This window comes from Globicephala melas, chromosome 16 (genome assembly GCF_963455315.2).
Source record: "Globicephala melas chromosome 16, mGloMel1.2, whole genome shotgun sequence".
NCBI classification, from domain to species: Eukaryota; Metazoa; Chordata; class Mammalia; order Artiodactyla; family Delphinidae; genus Globicephala; species Globicephala melas.
Window position 1 is genome coordinate 23,379,677 of NC_083329.1, and position 16,569 is coordinate 23,396,245.

The 16,569-nt window shown below is 43.2% G+C and overlaps 1 protein-coding gene across 5 annotated transcripts in view; it reads right to left on the minus strand.

The window, feature by feature from the left end:
• Positions 1-2,843: 2,843 nt before the first annotated feature.
• Positions 2,844-16,569, minus strand: part of SORCS3 (sortilin related VPS10 domain containing receptor 3) — a 612,586-nt gene continuing 598,860 nt past the window's right edge. For all 5 annotated transcript variants that reach the window (XM_060286394.1, XM_030865557.2, XM_060286392.1 and 2 more), the window contains exons 23-27: positions 14,211-14,342; positions 12,369-12,468; positions 11,287-11,392; positions 5,571-5,731; positions 2,844-4,799 (exon numbers count right to left, since the gene is read on the minus strand). In XM_060286394.1, the coding sequence (XP_060142377.1) occupies positions 4,735-4,799; positions 5,571-5,731; positions 11,287-11,392; positions 12,369-12,468; positions 14,211-14,342 (564 nt within the window). In that variant the 3' untranslated portion in view covers positions 2,844-4,734. The remainder of the gene's footprint in view (positions 4,800-5,570; positions 5,732-11,286; positions 11,393-12,368; positions 12,469-14,210; positions 14,343-16,569) is intronic.

The window sequence follows — 16,569 nt, forward strand, 5'->3', positions numbered from 1 at the left end:
CAGTAGCACTTTGGGAGGTAATCATTGGACTACATGGCCCCTCTGGCAGTACCACTGGACCAGACGAGAGAATTTGGCCGGATCTGGGGTGTGAGTCAGGATGAGGCGTTCCCATTGCTTATGTTTGCTCTCTGGCCTTCTTCCCTCTGAACAAGGCCAAATGCTTTGAAGGGAGAGCAGCGCGGTGTGTGAAGCTGGGGTCTGGCAGCTGTCTGTTGAGCAGCCTTATTTCGGTCCAGTGAGGGAAGTGTGGGCATCAGGTCATGGGCAACTAGACCAGTGCATCAGCAGGGCAATGGCATGTGGAGGGTCGTGAGCCACTGAATGATGAGCCCACTCGGGAAGTTAGCTTCTAAAGCGTCCTGGACATTGTAAATACGGGGGCCACGTTGTCATATCCATCAGGCTCTCGACTGACTCTCAGTGATGGGCAGTCCAATCAGTTTTGCATTTGCTGGGGAGGTGCGTGGTAGAAAGAATACCGCCCTACAGTAAAGAGGACATGGATTCTATCTTCAGCTCTGCACTAATTTGCTGTGTAGCCTTAGGGAAATCACTTTCCTCTCTGAGTCTCAGTTTATCCCTCTACAGAAGAGGGTTCTCTCAAGTACTCCTAAGTACTAGTCATCTCTCTACAATTTTGGAATTGGCAGTATGCTTTTCACGTCTCTGGAAATCAGAACTAGTCGGTAAGGCAGGTCATAAAGCGTTTTCCTTTCACAAATAAGGAAACTGTGGTCTAGAACGACTTGCTAAAAGTCAGAGATCTCCTAATTCCTGGCTTAATACTTGTTCCAAGGCACAATCCGTCACCACCCTGACTCATACTGTGATTTGTCTTAGGTAACTCAATCGGGCGACTCTCCCACAGTTGCAGCTGTTGCCCAGGAGGAAATGAGCAAATCTGGAAGCTGTTCTCACTTCTGTAGATTAACGTGCCTTGTATCACGGTAACAGGAGCCAGGGGAGGTGACTTTTACCTGTAACTCTCCCTGAACTATTTTAGTGGCAGATAGAGCAGTTATTCTTGTACTTTAGTACACATGAGAGTCCTCAGAGAATCTGCTTGTGATGCTGATAGCTGGGCTCTAGCCCCAGAATACTTCTGCAAGCTTACGTCTCCGGTCTAGAACTGCCTTAGAGAAGACAGTTCTGATGCAGACTGTCCTCAACACTGGTGAGAGACCCTGCAGAGAACTAGCTACAAAGCCAATCACACCCTCTGCCGTCTGCTTTTGCCTGCCTTCTACTGAGAAATCTGACAGGCCTATGCTGGTGGTGGATACAGAGGCTATATGCATAGCATGACTTTGCCCAAATGAACCAACTGGTTCACACTGTGTTACCACTTTATTTCACTTTCTTCCTCTTTACTCTGGTGGAGCAATTTTATCAACCGGGACATAAAATTAACATGGGAAGAATTCAGATCTCATGGAAAGCAAAAACGAATTCTCCTTTGACTTGGGATAGGACTACTAGACACTTCACAGTATTGGGGAAGTTCAAAACCATTAAAGATCTCTTAAAGATGTCTAGGCACTTTATGTTATAAACCACTGGCGTTCGACCCCAAAACTCACTGCTTCTTTTAGAGGTACCATGTGACATTCTCAATCTTTGAGGAAGGTACTTACATAATGTAAATTGTTTTAAAAGGTGAGTATAACTCAAGAAAAGTTATATCAAGAACAATACACGATTTTTAAATACATTCACAAATTGAAAGAAAACCACCTTTGTTTAATCCTATATCTTCAACTGAGTTCAGAAAATATGATTCCAGAGTAGTCAGTCAGTATCCAAAATATGGGAGCAAATTATTGACCAAAACTTCTGGTTTCTTGGGTTTCTGGGATCCATGGAAATTTATCACATCTTTTGAACAATAAATTATTAAAACTCTAACTTGCAGCCCTCATTCTAGGCACTTAGTTCACATTCCATTATTAGCTAATGTACAAGACCGCCAGTTACACCTCCTTCCAAATTCCTTACTTGGTGTAGGAAGGAGATTTGTTGCTGGTTTGATGCATCAAACAGCATAAAAAAGGTTTAAAAAAAGGATATATGTCATGTTGGTTTCCTCTCCTCTTTTCATTTCTCCTGTTGAAATCTTTAAGACCTGAGTTGGAGTCCCACCTCTACCACTCACTGGGAGCTTGTGTCGAACTCAAAGGCCTTGGGGTCACCAAGACTTCTGCTCATTTGAGATGGGAAACTTGGATACTGATTCAAATGGGCCATCTAACGTAAGTTCCCCATGGGGGTCACAGAAGCTGAGTAGGTAGAAGAGGTTGAACTATTGTTCTCAATTCTTCTTACCCTCCGTAGATTGGAATTATATATCCACACCTTTTGCCATGTAATTTAGTAATGCTTTGCCCCGGAGTCTATTTCCCTAGCTCACGGATGTTGAACATGGCCATATGGTTTTCTTTAGTTAATGGAACGTCAGTGACAGTAAATAGAGGGGCCATCTTGAGCCACACCTTGGAGGATAGAGTATGCTGCTGGCCTCACCTGGAATTCTGTAATCCACCATGAAAATAACATGCCCTGGGTAGCTGCTGGTCTCAGAATGATGACAACTCGTGGAACAGACTTCAAACAACTGAAGCCTGCATCCAAACTCCTAGCCCAGGAGAGCCTGGTCAGTCTCAACGGAGCTCACCCAAATCACAGCCAACCTGAGGACTCACAAGCAAAACATCAACATATGTTGTCATAAGCTAGTCGTTTTTTTTTTTTTTTTTTCTCCCATGGAGCATTGTTGCAGCCATAGTCGAATAATACAACAGATCAAGACAACTGCCCAGAGAGAGAACTCCCAGCCAGGTATATAGCTTTGATGTACAAAAATACATTTATTTTCAACAATTTCAAAACCACTGTCTGTTTTTTTTTTTACAGTAGAAATATTCAAATGGAACGATAAAACCAAGAACAGTATATGTATATATACTGTATATATAGATATGACTCATGCATTTGTATTCCAGTGTTTAGTACAAGTATTGCAATTGTCTGCCCCATTTAACCCTTGAAACGAAAAAGCAAGATCTTTAGAAATATTCCTAATTCTGATCTATGATGTAGCCAGTCCGATTTCTCAAGGTCACATTCTCTCAGGGTCTCACAGAGAAGGATGTGAACAATATCCCACAAAAATGAACAGGTAAAAAATTCAGCCTTTTCTCCCATATATATATATATATATATACAGTGTATCATTTTTATAAAACAAGTACGCTCAGGCTGATCCTGAAAAGAAAACAATGCTTACAGCATGGCTTAAAGTGACCCTCCTAAAAAGAACTGACACATGAACCGTGTGAACGGGCTGGGCTGCAGGAAAAGAGAACACTGGCTTTGAAAGTCACTCGCCCCAGATGCTAGAACTGCCTTCAGGGAACTGAAGGTAGACATCTGACTTTAAGGAAGTTGTGTACTTGTGTACATCTGACGAGCAAGCGGCACAGCTCTGCGAGAATCAACTTTGACTAAGATCGTTAGAGGCTGCACCCCTCTGGGGCCTGCAGGGTCTGCAGGGTCACAGGATCCCACGAAGGCCAACTCCCTCCCACCTCTAACTTCTCCCAGGCTGAGGCACTCACTGGGCTTAACCTAGTGCCCAAGGGACTTTTCTGGGGTAAGAAGAGCCAGAGAATTCCCCATAAGCATTATTCAATTCCACGGAATCCAACCGGAAAACAGAACGTCATCTTTTTAGATCCACTGCCTGGCTTCTTTAGAGAAAACCTCAGGCCGATAGCTACCCTCAACCTCATCCTTTTGGAGGGGAAGCCTTGTTTCCCCATATGGGTTTCAGTTTGAAGTCTGTAGTGGGCTTCCTCTGGCAACTTCTTTCACATCACTGATGGGACAAAAAAAACACCCAGGTTCTATGATGTCTCTCTCGTCCTTCCTTTGCTAGGCGTTTCAAAGAAGCCCTCCCCCCTCCCCCCTTTATATACAGAAATAGAAACCAGTGATGGCAGGGACACAGAGATGTGAGAGTTAAGTGTGACAGACAACTGGAGAGCATCCAGAACCCAGCGTCAAGCAGGCCTGGGGGTGGGTCAGCTCTGAAGGTGAGTGCATAAGCCAACAGACGCATCTTTCTTTTTTCTTTTTTACTAAACATTAAATTATTTCTCAGGAAATAAAGAGCTACTTACATTGTAACTATATACAATAAGCCATCTGCAGCTTGCAATGGACATGCACGGGGCAGGGCCTCTTCCGACAGGTGTGCACGCTTCCTGCAGCTACGCTCACTCCCCACCAACCTTCCTCCTGCAGACCTAACTGGGAAATGGTTTACGTTTTAGGTGCGTGCTGGGAGGGAGGAGGCGGGTACTGGTGATTTGGGCTTGTGTCGGGGGGGAGGATGGGAGGTTAGTGGAAAGCCAACCCAACTTAAAAAATAAAAAGAAAGACCGCAAGGAAAACAAGATTCCTCGCGCTATCAATGGCAGAATGAAGCAAGAAAGCCATGGGAAGATGCATCCTTTGCCCTTAGCACAAATACAGCCATTTATTCTTCGTGTCTCATTTTAATCAGTTACGAATGCCTTCGCCTCCCAAAGCAAAGCGTCTGCCTGCTATTTATGAAGGGGCCCTTGGTAAACAAAAGGTAAAAAAGACATTTTCATTTTTCCATAATAAGTGTAATAGGAACCATCAGAAATAAAAAGTCAGAAAGATGGTTGACCACGTGGCTTGTTGGTATTAAACACTAGTGCAGTTGGGGATCTCCTTTGTGCTTTCGCTGTTTGCAATGGTGGCAATGCCTCCTGCAGGGGAGAGAAGACAGAGGGAGGTAAGGATGTACCTGTCACAAGGGCGTGGGTCTGTGCTTTCTTTATTGCTAAATACCAAGCCACCTTAACGTGTGCTTATGCAATAGGGCACCTGGGTAGTCTATCATACCAGTTCACTGGCTTATCTTACCTATGTTTAACGTTTGCCATCTCCCACCCCAGCACACAAGGTAGGGGCAATACCTTGCCATCTTATACTCTGCTGATCACAATACTAACAGCCAATAGGTATTGAACACGTATTACGTAGCAGACACTGTGCTAACGATATATGTCATTTCATGATCACAACAATCTTAGAAGGCAGATGCTATCATTCCCATTTCACAGATGAGGAATATGAGGCACAGAGAGGTCCCAGAGCTAGAAGACTGGTAGAGCAAGAAAATGAATCCAGGGCTATCTGATGGCAGAGTTCCTATTCACGTAATTATTGGGATGTATAATGCTTTTGCTTTATAGAAAAAATAAAGAGAAAGTCCAACAGTAATAGTTGGCCTCATCCCTGTCCCACTCAGACTCCAGCACTTTTGATCTTGATCTACTTCTAAGAGAAGAAAGTTCTGCCAATTTCAGGTGGTCAGAGGTGGCGGACACTTTAAAGCATGATTATGTCGCTGTAGCCAACTGGTTTCTCCCCCACCCTCCAGACTAGTTCTGCCTGAAGGACAGGCCACATGGGCTGGCTGACTCAGGGTCTGGAGAACAGAGGATTCAGGAGCCTGGTGACACCAGCACACATACCTATGACCCGGGTGTCCAGCTCTTTGTCCAGCAGCTCCTCGGGCTCGGTGAAGTCACTGAGTGTGATTTTGGGGGCGTTTTCACTTTGGCTCACTGACCCAATCATCTCCTGCTCCTTGTCGTGCTGGACTTGAGCATAGATGTTAATCCAGGGGATTTTCCTACATGGGGCAGAGCAAAATCAGATTACGATCATGGGGCATGCCCGACTGGGGCAACTGGGAAATCCTGGGTGTTAAGGTGGAGGAAGAAGCTATTTACAGGACCAATGTCAGGGAAAGGGGCTGGCCACCCAGATACTGTCCCCATGAGGCCAATGAACACAAGGAGAGACCCAGATGCCCAGGGGAGATGTAAGCCACAGAACTCCCGGAGACATGCACCTTCTTCTGAGGCACAAAATCAGCAGGTGTAAACAGAAGGGCGATGCTATCAACCAAGTGTGCACTAAAACCCTTAAAACATTTACCAGTTATTACGTTTACAAAGGGGCTGGACTTTGAGACTCATGAGGTTGTATCATAGTGAAAACACAGCTTTTTCTAAGTTTGTATCAGTTTCGTCAATTCACATTGGTTTTCTTTACGAATAGCCAAGAAATGAAAGACTTATAGCCATTGCCACCATTTTTAGAACACCATCCATGGACCAAGCATCTTAAATACTTCCACAGTCAGTTTCCTCATCTGTTCAATAGGAATGACAATAGCTTTCTGTTAGGATCGTGGAGAGGATTAAGGCAAGGATTAAGAGAAGCTAAATAACTTCCTTCAAAGACACAAAAGTAGGAGGTTTGGAAACAAGGCATACAGACTTGAGGTAGGAGGAGCAGGTAGGTTCAAACTGAAATCTGCTTGGAGTATTCATCTCCTGACCCATCTCCATCATCTCCTGACCCACTGTGTTCCAGCTTCTGTAGCCTCCTCTGACTTCTTCTAATCCTGCGCTTCTCAAACTTCAATATGCTTATGCCTCATCAGGTTCTTGTTAAAATGCATTTGTTACTCTATAGGCCTGAACTGGATGGGTTGAAATTCTTCATTTCTGCCTAGTTCCCAGGTGGTACTGATGCTGCTGGTCTGAAACCCAAACTTTTGAGTTTCAAGATTCTGATACATCAGACTTGTCCCCACCTTGGGGACGAGGGGTGAATCAACTGTTCCCTCTGTAACACACCTCCTTCTACTCTTCTCGTGACGGTGTCCTTCAGAATTTGGCTTACATGTCACTTCTGAGAGGCCTCTCCTGACCACCCACTCTCTCCCATCATAAATATGTAATTATGGGATGGGTCTATGAAAGAAACGAATAGGGTGTTGGTTTAGGGTGACGGAATAGGCTATGTGTGTGGACTTGTTTTCTGTCTTTCTCTCCCACAAAAAGCCCCGTGTCTGCAAGGTCTACATTTTCCATTTTCACTGCTCTACACTTAACTTAGCACAGTGCTTGGTATGTGGTTTACGTTCAGTATTTGCCAAATAAATGAATAAATGACCTCAAAGCCTATGCTCTTTCTATTTTCACATATTATGTTCTCAAACAAAAAGACCACACTTTTATCTTAGAATTTTACAGGTAGAAGAGCCCTCTCTTACCTCATTAAATGATGGGGAAATGGGTCTGAAGTCCAGACATTTCATGAAGCTGATTACTGGCATAGATGTTATTAAAACTTGAGACATCTGACACCTACCCCTAACCAGAATGTTCTGTGCAGAATCACTCTGTTGCCCTAGTGCCAACCAGTGGTATCTTCAAGCATCTACATTCCCTTCCCTACTCCAACCCCACAATGAGGTAGAATGTGAGGCATTTAACAAGGTCTTCCATAGCTAATTTGGAAGGAAAGATCCCAAAATATGTTTAAAACATGGACAGTTTCTACTTTTCATTTATGTCCAGTTTTCGTGTTTTTAATGGCTGCTTTCCATACATTAAGGGAGGTGTCCTCCTGACTCCTACTGGTCTAAACCTGCTTACTATAATTTACAAGAAGCTTAAGTGAAGAGATTCTATGTGAGGCAGCAAACCGCAGGCTCTTCTAAATGTGTGTAATTAAAATTTCACGCTGGCCCTTAATTTCTTCTTATCTAAATAGAAAGGCAGCCTAACGACTTAGATTTCTTCTGATCATAAAAGTACATATTACTCATGAACGTTGGGATCAACTGTAATATTTATTAGGTGCTGGGGGCAGTCAAACCATTCCTGATCACACAAGTCTGGGTACTTCAGAGCTGTAGCCAGAGGTCACTGCCTCCCCTTTCCTGCTTTTTTAATGATTGATACCTGTGAGGATTTGGATCCATTTGCCCTTATAAAGACTGTTCACTTTATTTTAATCTCTGAAAACGGGCATTTTTTTTCAATATTTTTAATAGATGGTTGGAAGGGAATGAATTTTATGTCACAACTTGCAGCATTTAAAATTTTTTTCAAATTGCTTTTTATTTCTTAACACATCCACTTGTAGGACCGTTGAGACAATAAGTCAAGACTAAACCCCGCTTTTGCAGATAAGAAAGGTGGGAAATGAGATTTAGAGGCACGTCTTGGGCTATACATTCATGTAAGTTTTAATAAGAGGAGTAAGATGGATCAATCCAAGTCACCTATATAAATTTCAGGTTTTTTTGTTTTGTTTTGTTTTGTTTTGTTTTGTTTTTGCGGTACGCGGGCCTCTCACTGTTGTGGCCTCTCCCGTTGCGGAGCACAGGCTCTGGACGCGCAGGCTCAGTGGCCATGGCTCACGGGCCCAGCCGCTCCGTGGCATGTGGGATCTTCCCGGACCGGGACACGAACCCATGTCCCCTGCATCGGCAGGCGGACTCTCAACCGTTGCGCCACCATGGAAGCCCTAAATTTCAGTTTTTATTTGTTTGTTCCAACTATGATTAAGTATTAGAAGTCCGTGGGAGGAATTTAGAAAAAGCAAAGTAGGCTTCGCACTGTGATGAAAGCCTTACTGAAAAAAGGCTGGAAGAAATATAAAATTTCAAAACTTTTCTTGGATAATAAGAAAAAACAAACCTACAGTATAGAAAGAAGGTCTTGTTAGGAAGAGTTTTCAGAAAATAAAAGTCATCTCAAAATGATTTTTAATTATATTGACTAAGACATCACAAAATAGAAGTCACTATCCAAGAATAGGATCAAATGTGGTCACTTCACAGAGGAAGGAGAATAGAGTTACCGTGATCCCCAAGATTCTTTTAAATAATTCTGTTCTTCCTCTATTAAGTGACTACTTGGGACACTTGAGACTGTTTTCAGTGCCTGGCACACAGCAGGTGCTCAATAAATGTTTGCTGAATAAATTAATGGCTTAATGAATTAATGCTGGAGATGGCAGAGAGAAAGTTTTGGGGTTTGAAAACAGCATGGCCAGTGATTTGGAAACAGAAACAGAATTACCCTCTCCCTAGCCTGTGCCATCAGTGTTTACTAGTCAGCTGTAGCTATTTAAATTTGAATTAATTGAAGTTAAATAAAATTAAAAATTCAGTGTTTCCACCATACCAGTGGCTACTGTATTGGACAGTATAGATTATGGAGTGTTTTCATCTTCGCAGAAAGTTCTATTGGACAGAAATGAAAGAAGCAGAGGAGACTCCAGGAATCATGGATAAGAACCCGACCTTTACTTGTCAGCAAGCTATGCACCCTCCACATAGCCATCACTGGAGTTCCAGGTGGTGAGGAGGGAAAGGAGACCAAAGAAACAAAGGGAGATCCAAAAGGACCTCAGCCAAAGGGCTTGGGCACTGGGAGGAAAACTTCCAGAAAAGGTGGCTAGAAAAGAAAAGGTAACTGATGATTGGTTACTCTTAATTGACTCAAACCGTTTATCCAGTTTGACTAGTATTTGTTTCCTGTATCCTGATTCCCTGCCAGGGACATACAAAGGGTCGGCTGATATCTGGGGACAACAGAGGTAGAATAATTCAGAGATGCCATTAACTGGCATAGATTCAAGTATTAAAGTCTGCACATTAAGAGATGGCGACATTAGTAAGTTGACTGTCTATGGAGTTTAGCAACATTTACAAGACAGCAGAAAACTTTCTAAGTCACAGGGCAGATCTTGTCTTAATTTGGAGACACCTGACACGAATACCTCTTTGCAGGACTTCTATTGGCCCTGGTCCTCAGCGAGCATGCAGGTCTAGGAGCCGGAAGGTGATACATTTGGGTTAATTGATCTTCAAGTCCCAGCAACCAGCAGGCTTCCCCACAACCAAATCCTTGAATGAACAAAAGTGTGCTTTGTGTGTAACTGAAGTACACCCATAAATGGGTGTTGCTTTGACCAGACTGTTCCTATACTGAATCTTTGCTCACTCATTGGATATGAAGGCTTTTCCCCTTCTTCAAAGGGAACATGGCAGGTGGGTCGACCCATCTTGATCCAAGAGGATGTGAACTCACATAACTGGTCTATAAATTGAACAGAAAGGTAAACCACACTCTGTCCTTCTAGTGGAGAGTGTTTAAGCATTCCTGCTGTTTTGGCTAATGCTGAGATGTCTATTGAGTAAAACTGGTGTTTTTAAGCCTGAGAAATTCACTAGAGGAGAGCTGATGGGGGCTGGGGGCGGGGGAGGTAGAGTGAAACACCTTTACCACTGATCTCTTCCAAAATCTAAAAGCATTACCTTCAGCGTCTAGAAAAACTCCCAGGACCAAGTTATACTTTCAAAACTCATCTGACAATAATTAATGATATTTTTACTTTACCCGGGCTTCCTATGAAGCACATTTCTATGCCACTGATACGTCTGAGTCCTACTATGTGCCAATTTGTAACAGAGGAGAAGCCTTTGGGAGGCATATTATTTATAGCAGCTTAGCTTTTGTGATTTTTTATTATGTACTAGATATAGATATTACTACCTTGAAAACATATAGCAAACCTACAAAGTATTATTGTTTTTCCATTTTACACATTAGGAAATGAGGGCTTAGAGAGGCAAATTCAATTGCCTAAGGCTGCAAATGTTGAAAGTTAAAATTGGGTCTGATTTTCGAGTTCATACTCTTAACCAGCATATCTCTTGGTAGATGTATTACCTTATTCAAATAATGGTACAGAATTATTGATTTCAATTTCTTGTCTTTAATAAGTATCCTATTACATCACCCCACCTCTGGCCTGCAAAAATAACTTTTGAATACCTGTGGGGTTTGGTTTTCCTGATCAATTTCCCTCTAGAAACAGGAAAAATAGGGAGGAGTATAAAATTGTATATTTTGGCATGCAAATTTAAACAGATGTTGGATATCAGCAATACAAGATAAGAAAATATGTGTGTATGCATATATGCATAACCAGATTTCAGCTGCATTTTCTCCACTTAACCACCCTGAATGGGTGGTAAGCTGTAGAAAAAGATCTCTTAAATATTTGAGACCTTACTTTAGAAACTTAGGTGAGGTTTGAAAACCCCTCAAACTTCTCTTGAAGAGAATTAATTGATTTCATAGGCTACTCCTCATTTTCCTAACTCAACATAATTATAAACTGGGGAGCGTTCAGATTCTTAAGGTCCTTTATTCCCTGACCCTAAACCATTCCTGTTCTTCGCCAATGCCAAGCAGAGCTTCAGGGACAGTTAAAATCACCTGTTTAGGATGAGTTTAGGAATGTCGGTTACAGGAGGAATCAGCTCCCATGAATCTAGCCCCACGATTAAAACTGAGTGATGGTAGCACATACCTTTTAAATTTGTAGATCAAAAACACAGCCAGGCCGACAAACACCACTGACAAGAGCATAAGCATGGCTGAGCTGCTGTGCCCAGCACTGGAGTCCACCAGCGGAGCTAGGAAGAAAGAACAGACTTGCTCACTTGGAAGCTACTAGCTGGAGGGAGTATCTGTTGGAGAAAGGAAGCCAGCTGGTCTCCATCCTTACATCCAGTTGTCCTGCGTGCTATCTGGGCAGAGGAAGCTTGGCTTCAATGATGAGAATGGTACCCCCGATCTACAGCTTCTTAGGGATCTGCTCTGCCTGGGGAAACTTGCTGCTCCTTGTGTAAACTGTACACAGCTAAGGCGAGTAGGAATAGGGCTTGAATGTTCTGTCTCTTAGACAGCCCAGTTGCCTGTCAACATGATTATAGGTGGCCCATTGGGAACTCCGGATTAAACACTGATGGAGTGTTTCAATCTCTTCCTCTATACTGTTGTGGTAAAACACTGCTGGATGGGTACATTTGGAATCTCCTCATCTGAAAAGTTTTTATTAATTAGAAACGTTTAGCACATAGGTTTTCCCAGAGAGCCAGAGGTGGATGCCCAATGGGACATGCCATTTTTAATCCTTTCACAAATCAACCACCTAAAGCTGGTCACTTTTTCTACTTAGAGTTACACATTATAAATCAAAGAGAGTTTTAAAGTTATTTGATCTAGTCTTCCAACCAAGATTCACTGAATCAGAGAATCCTAGAAATTAAGAGAGCCTGAGGACTACCTCATATAACCCCAACTGTTATAGATAAAAAACATAATAAAGTCCAAAGCCCAAAGAAATTGTAGGTTTTTCTCCAAGATCATCCAGGAATTCAATAGCAAAGCCGCTTCTAAGAAAGTCTTCTCGCCACCTTAACAGGAAGTCTCAAGAAAGATGTGATTAATCTTTCTTTGCCATCACTACACAAAGCCATTTACAGGCATTTATGGAAAAGTGTTTGGTAACTATCTCCTCCCTTTTCTCTCCAGGATATCAGAGCACCATACTCATCCCCCCCCGCCCCCCCACAACCCCCACCACCACGAATCCCAACAGGCACTCACCTAAAGTCAGCTGTGTGACATACACAATGACTTGAATCCCTGGCTTCAGCTCAAACTGGACTAAATTTTGGTTTAGAGCGTTAAACAGCGTCTCTACAATCTGGGGAGGAAAAAAAGGGAGAGAGAGAGAGAGAGAGGCTGCATGGGAAGAAATGTCATGTGACAGTGCTCCCTCAAGGAATAAGAAACCAGGGTCAATAGGCAAAAAATGACCACGTTCACTCAGAGGACAGGATTTTGGAACATTTTTATCCATTTGGCTCTCCCAGCCCCTAGAGCCCTGTGAAGCCAAGGACACAGCTGGTTATTATTTGCTTATACTGGGGAGGAGAGTGAAACAGAGAGAGGCGTGTCCACAGTCACCTAGTGAATTCGAGTTGACAACAGACATAGCGGTTCCATTCAACTCCCAGTTCAGTGCCTTTTAAGCCTGTATAACTTTCCATAGAGAGACCTGTTGTGGGTCCCAATGAAAGAAAGTCAACCGACCAACCGTTAGTTCTTTAATCTGAACAAGCAATATTCACAGGGTAGCGAAGCCCCTGCCAGGATTAAAGCAGGTACATACACCCCAGCCCACTCCTCTGCTGTTTCCCTTTTAGAGACAATGGGAGGCAAACATTAAAGGAGAAGCTGTCTCCTTTCTAGGGATAATTCTTCCTCTTTACTTTTCCCCAGCAAGTCTCAGAACGCGTAACATTGATTTAATCACTGTGTAATTCCCACGTGGAAGCTGAGGCAGACTGAGGCTGTTGTCCCTAACTCTTATCTCGCTGTACACGCCTTAATATCACAGCTGCTATTCATCACCGTAATTACCTATTTATCTAAATGGATGGATATCGTAGCTTCCAAATATAGTTCGCACATGCCACTTCCTATTTCAGAGTAAAGAGGTGTTGTAAAAGCGATGAACGCATTGAGAAGCTGAATTTATATCTGGCCAATCTCAATATGCAGCCCTTCAATGAAAGGATCCGCTTCATTTTCCAGAGAAACTGACCACGATGGCACCTGTGCAGCTCGCAGAGGACTGTGGATGGATGTGGGGATGGGGTGACGGCCAGGTGAGTAGCAGAGGGATGCGGAAGACATCTGTACAACGATTAACTCGTATGGGAGCAAACGTGTTTGATTCGCGCTGATTTTCAGCAGCCTCCTTCTCACTTATTTCTACTTCTAACTTAGCATCACAGGAGCATGGAAAGGTAAAGCAAAGCACGGCCAGTTAAGACCCCAGCAAGGGCAGGAAGAGAAGGAGAACCATGGGACCACCACTGACTTCATTTCTAGGCTAGTACGCAGATCACAAGAACTCTATGGCATTTGATAAGGACAGTAATTCACGATCCCTTTTGGGAACGCTGCTTCCTTAGTCAAAGCAAGATGAGGCAATCCACCTCTTTCCAAAGACACATGTTTACAACCAGTTCGTTTTCTTCCTAGAAGCAGAACTTCTATTGACTAGGATCTTTAAAGACAGGAAACACATTTTCCCAGAAATAGACAGGGAAACTCAAATTCCTCTCTTCATCTCTTTTCCCCAGAGCAAGTCATTGGGTGGGAGACATGAGCAAGTTGCAGGAATGGCAACTGTCGGAATGAATGACTTCAGGGGTACTCTTCTTGCCTGTGTAGCTGAATGCTCCAGTGTTTATGCATTTGTGTTTATTCTAGGTAAGGCTGATTGCTCTCCAAAGCCCTGGGTGCTAGACAAAGAGTGACGGTCTGATGGACCCATAGGAAAGGGCTCATCTCACTTTTTGGCTGGAAATACTTTGTGTCCCCTTAGATTATGAGGTGGAGGCAAGTCTCCTACCAAGTTAGTTTTCTTTCACTTACTTGTTCCAGGTCGCCTTCATTGCCTTTCCTCCTCTCTGTCAAGTTCTTGGGGGGAAGGATGAAGAGCTCTGCGGAAGTGGGGAGGCCAGGGAACACGGCAACTAGGATCTGCTCTTCTGGGATGCTGGTTACCTGCAAAGATGTTTAGACCAAAGAATGGGGTCCTGGAGGAGCCAGTCTTCCCCAAGTCAGTAACAAGGATATGGACTATAAATTTTTTTAAATGCAGCATTTAAGGCACAGTTTCCAATATATATCCAGGCTTCTTTTCTGTTTTCCCCTCGAACTGCTAGGTAGAGAATTATTAGTTTTACTTCCTCCTCTGCTCTTAGATACATTTGTACTGAAACTAAAATACTACTACAAATGATCTTCAAAATACTGTTTGCTGGCAATATTGGCAAAAGCTCCTCCCATATTTTCCATTTTTCTGCACTAAGGGGACTAGAGCTTCTGGTGAAAACATGAACAGACTGGCTGCAAATGAAGAATAAGAAGGTATAAACAAACATGGGAAAACGCAAATTTAAAAAAAAAGAGCAAAGCTCTTGTTTTCACTTACTAAAGCAGGATTTTTTGTTAAGTTACAGTAGCTAATACTGGCGAGGCTTCAATTAAGAGGTTTCCTCAACTGTTGCTGGCAGCACTAAAAACTGATACATACTGCCAATTTGGTTTTCAAAAGACTAACTGGAAGGTCATAAAAATATTCAGACCCTTCATTCAGTCACTGTAACTTGGAGTGTTTGTCCTAAAGAAATGATCCAAACTATAGGAAAAGCCATATGGAGGAAGAAACACTCAGAACATTATTTATGTCAGATAAATGGGGAAGACTCAAATATTCAAAAAAGTTAAGTAAATAATGGTTATACTACCATTAAGATGATAGTACAGTGAGGCAACGTGGAAAAACACCTCATGACAGCTGTATTCTGATCTATTACTCACATTTCTTTGGTTACAACTCTATAAAAATAAAAAATATACATAAAAAATAAAACAAAGCACTAAAAGTTCTGTTAAGATGTTGAAGTACTGAATGAATTTTTCTATTCCTGAGTGTTTAGGAAAAGGATTATATTGTTTTTGGATAAAAACTGAACGTAAGCTTCCGTCTGAAGGCAAATTCCTTAAGAAAACAAAACTCTGAGTTCTCCCATGTAAATAAAGAGTAGGCCTGTTCTTTCCTATGTGTCTCTGGAAGGTCTTTATATCCAGAACAAAACTTCTTCTGTCAATCCAAATACGATATATATAGTTTTTGATTTGGCTGAAACACCTGCCTCCTCCAAGAAGTCTACCCTGACTATCTCGCCTGCAGTGACCTGTTCCGTGTCAGTCTCTCGTCCCCAGCACCTCCAGATTACCATGAAAGGAACTTAGATCATGTCCACGGTAACATATGAGTATGTCTGTCTGCTACATTCTTTTCTCTGATAACTTCTTATTATATGTTTGTCCAGACATTCCAGGGGGGCGGGGGATGAACTCTGTGGCTACCTCATTGTTCCAAATGATGCCTGACCTGGAGGAAAGAATAGACACTGGGCTGAATAGAACTGGAGGGATTGTCTCCCATTAGCTCAGCTCTGATTCTAATTTGGAACTAGAGATTGGAGTTAACGCTTAGGAATGTGATGCAGGAAAGAGAGAGTGCCAACCTGCAGAGAACTAGCAAGCGGCAGTCAGAAGCCCGAAAAGCCCTCCAAAGTGGGAGGCATCCCCGTGCAGTCTGAAGAGCCTTTGCCAGATGCCTCAGTTTCCTCCTGGGAGGCAAGATGGCCTTGTCCTAACCAGCCAGGGGAAGTAAGTCTCAGAGACCAGACTGAGGTCAGACAATCACCCAGTTGAGAGAAGGGGATGAGCCTGTGAGTGTTGTGGCTGGTGTGACCCTGGGTCCCAGGGAAGAGTGGTCTCCGGGTGCATCACTTGTTAGGGACCTTGGAGGGACCTAACTCCAGTCGCACGAAATCCCACACAATCCTGGATGTTTCACAGTCGAAGGTATACAAGACCAATTTCGTTCTCATCCCTCTCTAGGAACAATCTCTTTATAAAAAGATGTGAGGTGAAGTTCTTCTTGTGGACAACTCCCCACAGGAACACTCTCATACCATTCTCTTTTATGGGTGCTTCTTCCTTCCTGGCAGCTCCTTCTCCGTGTCCTTCCCTGGATCTTTCTCTTCTGCCTTGGGAAGCATTAGCATCCATCTCTGCCCTGGCCCCTCTCCCTCTCAGGGTGGGGTGGGGGGGATCTAAAGAGCTCCACAGCCTCAGTTCCCACATTGCTACCTCCCACGGAAACCTCACTCGATCCCCAATCCATATCCTCAACTCTCTTGCTTGTCTTCATCCA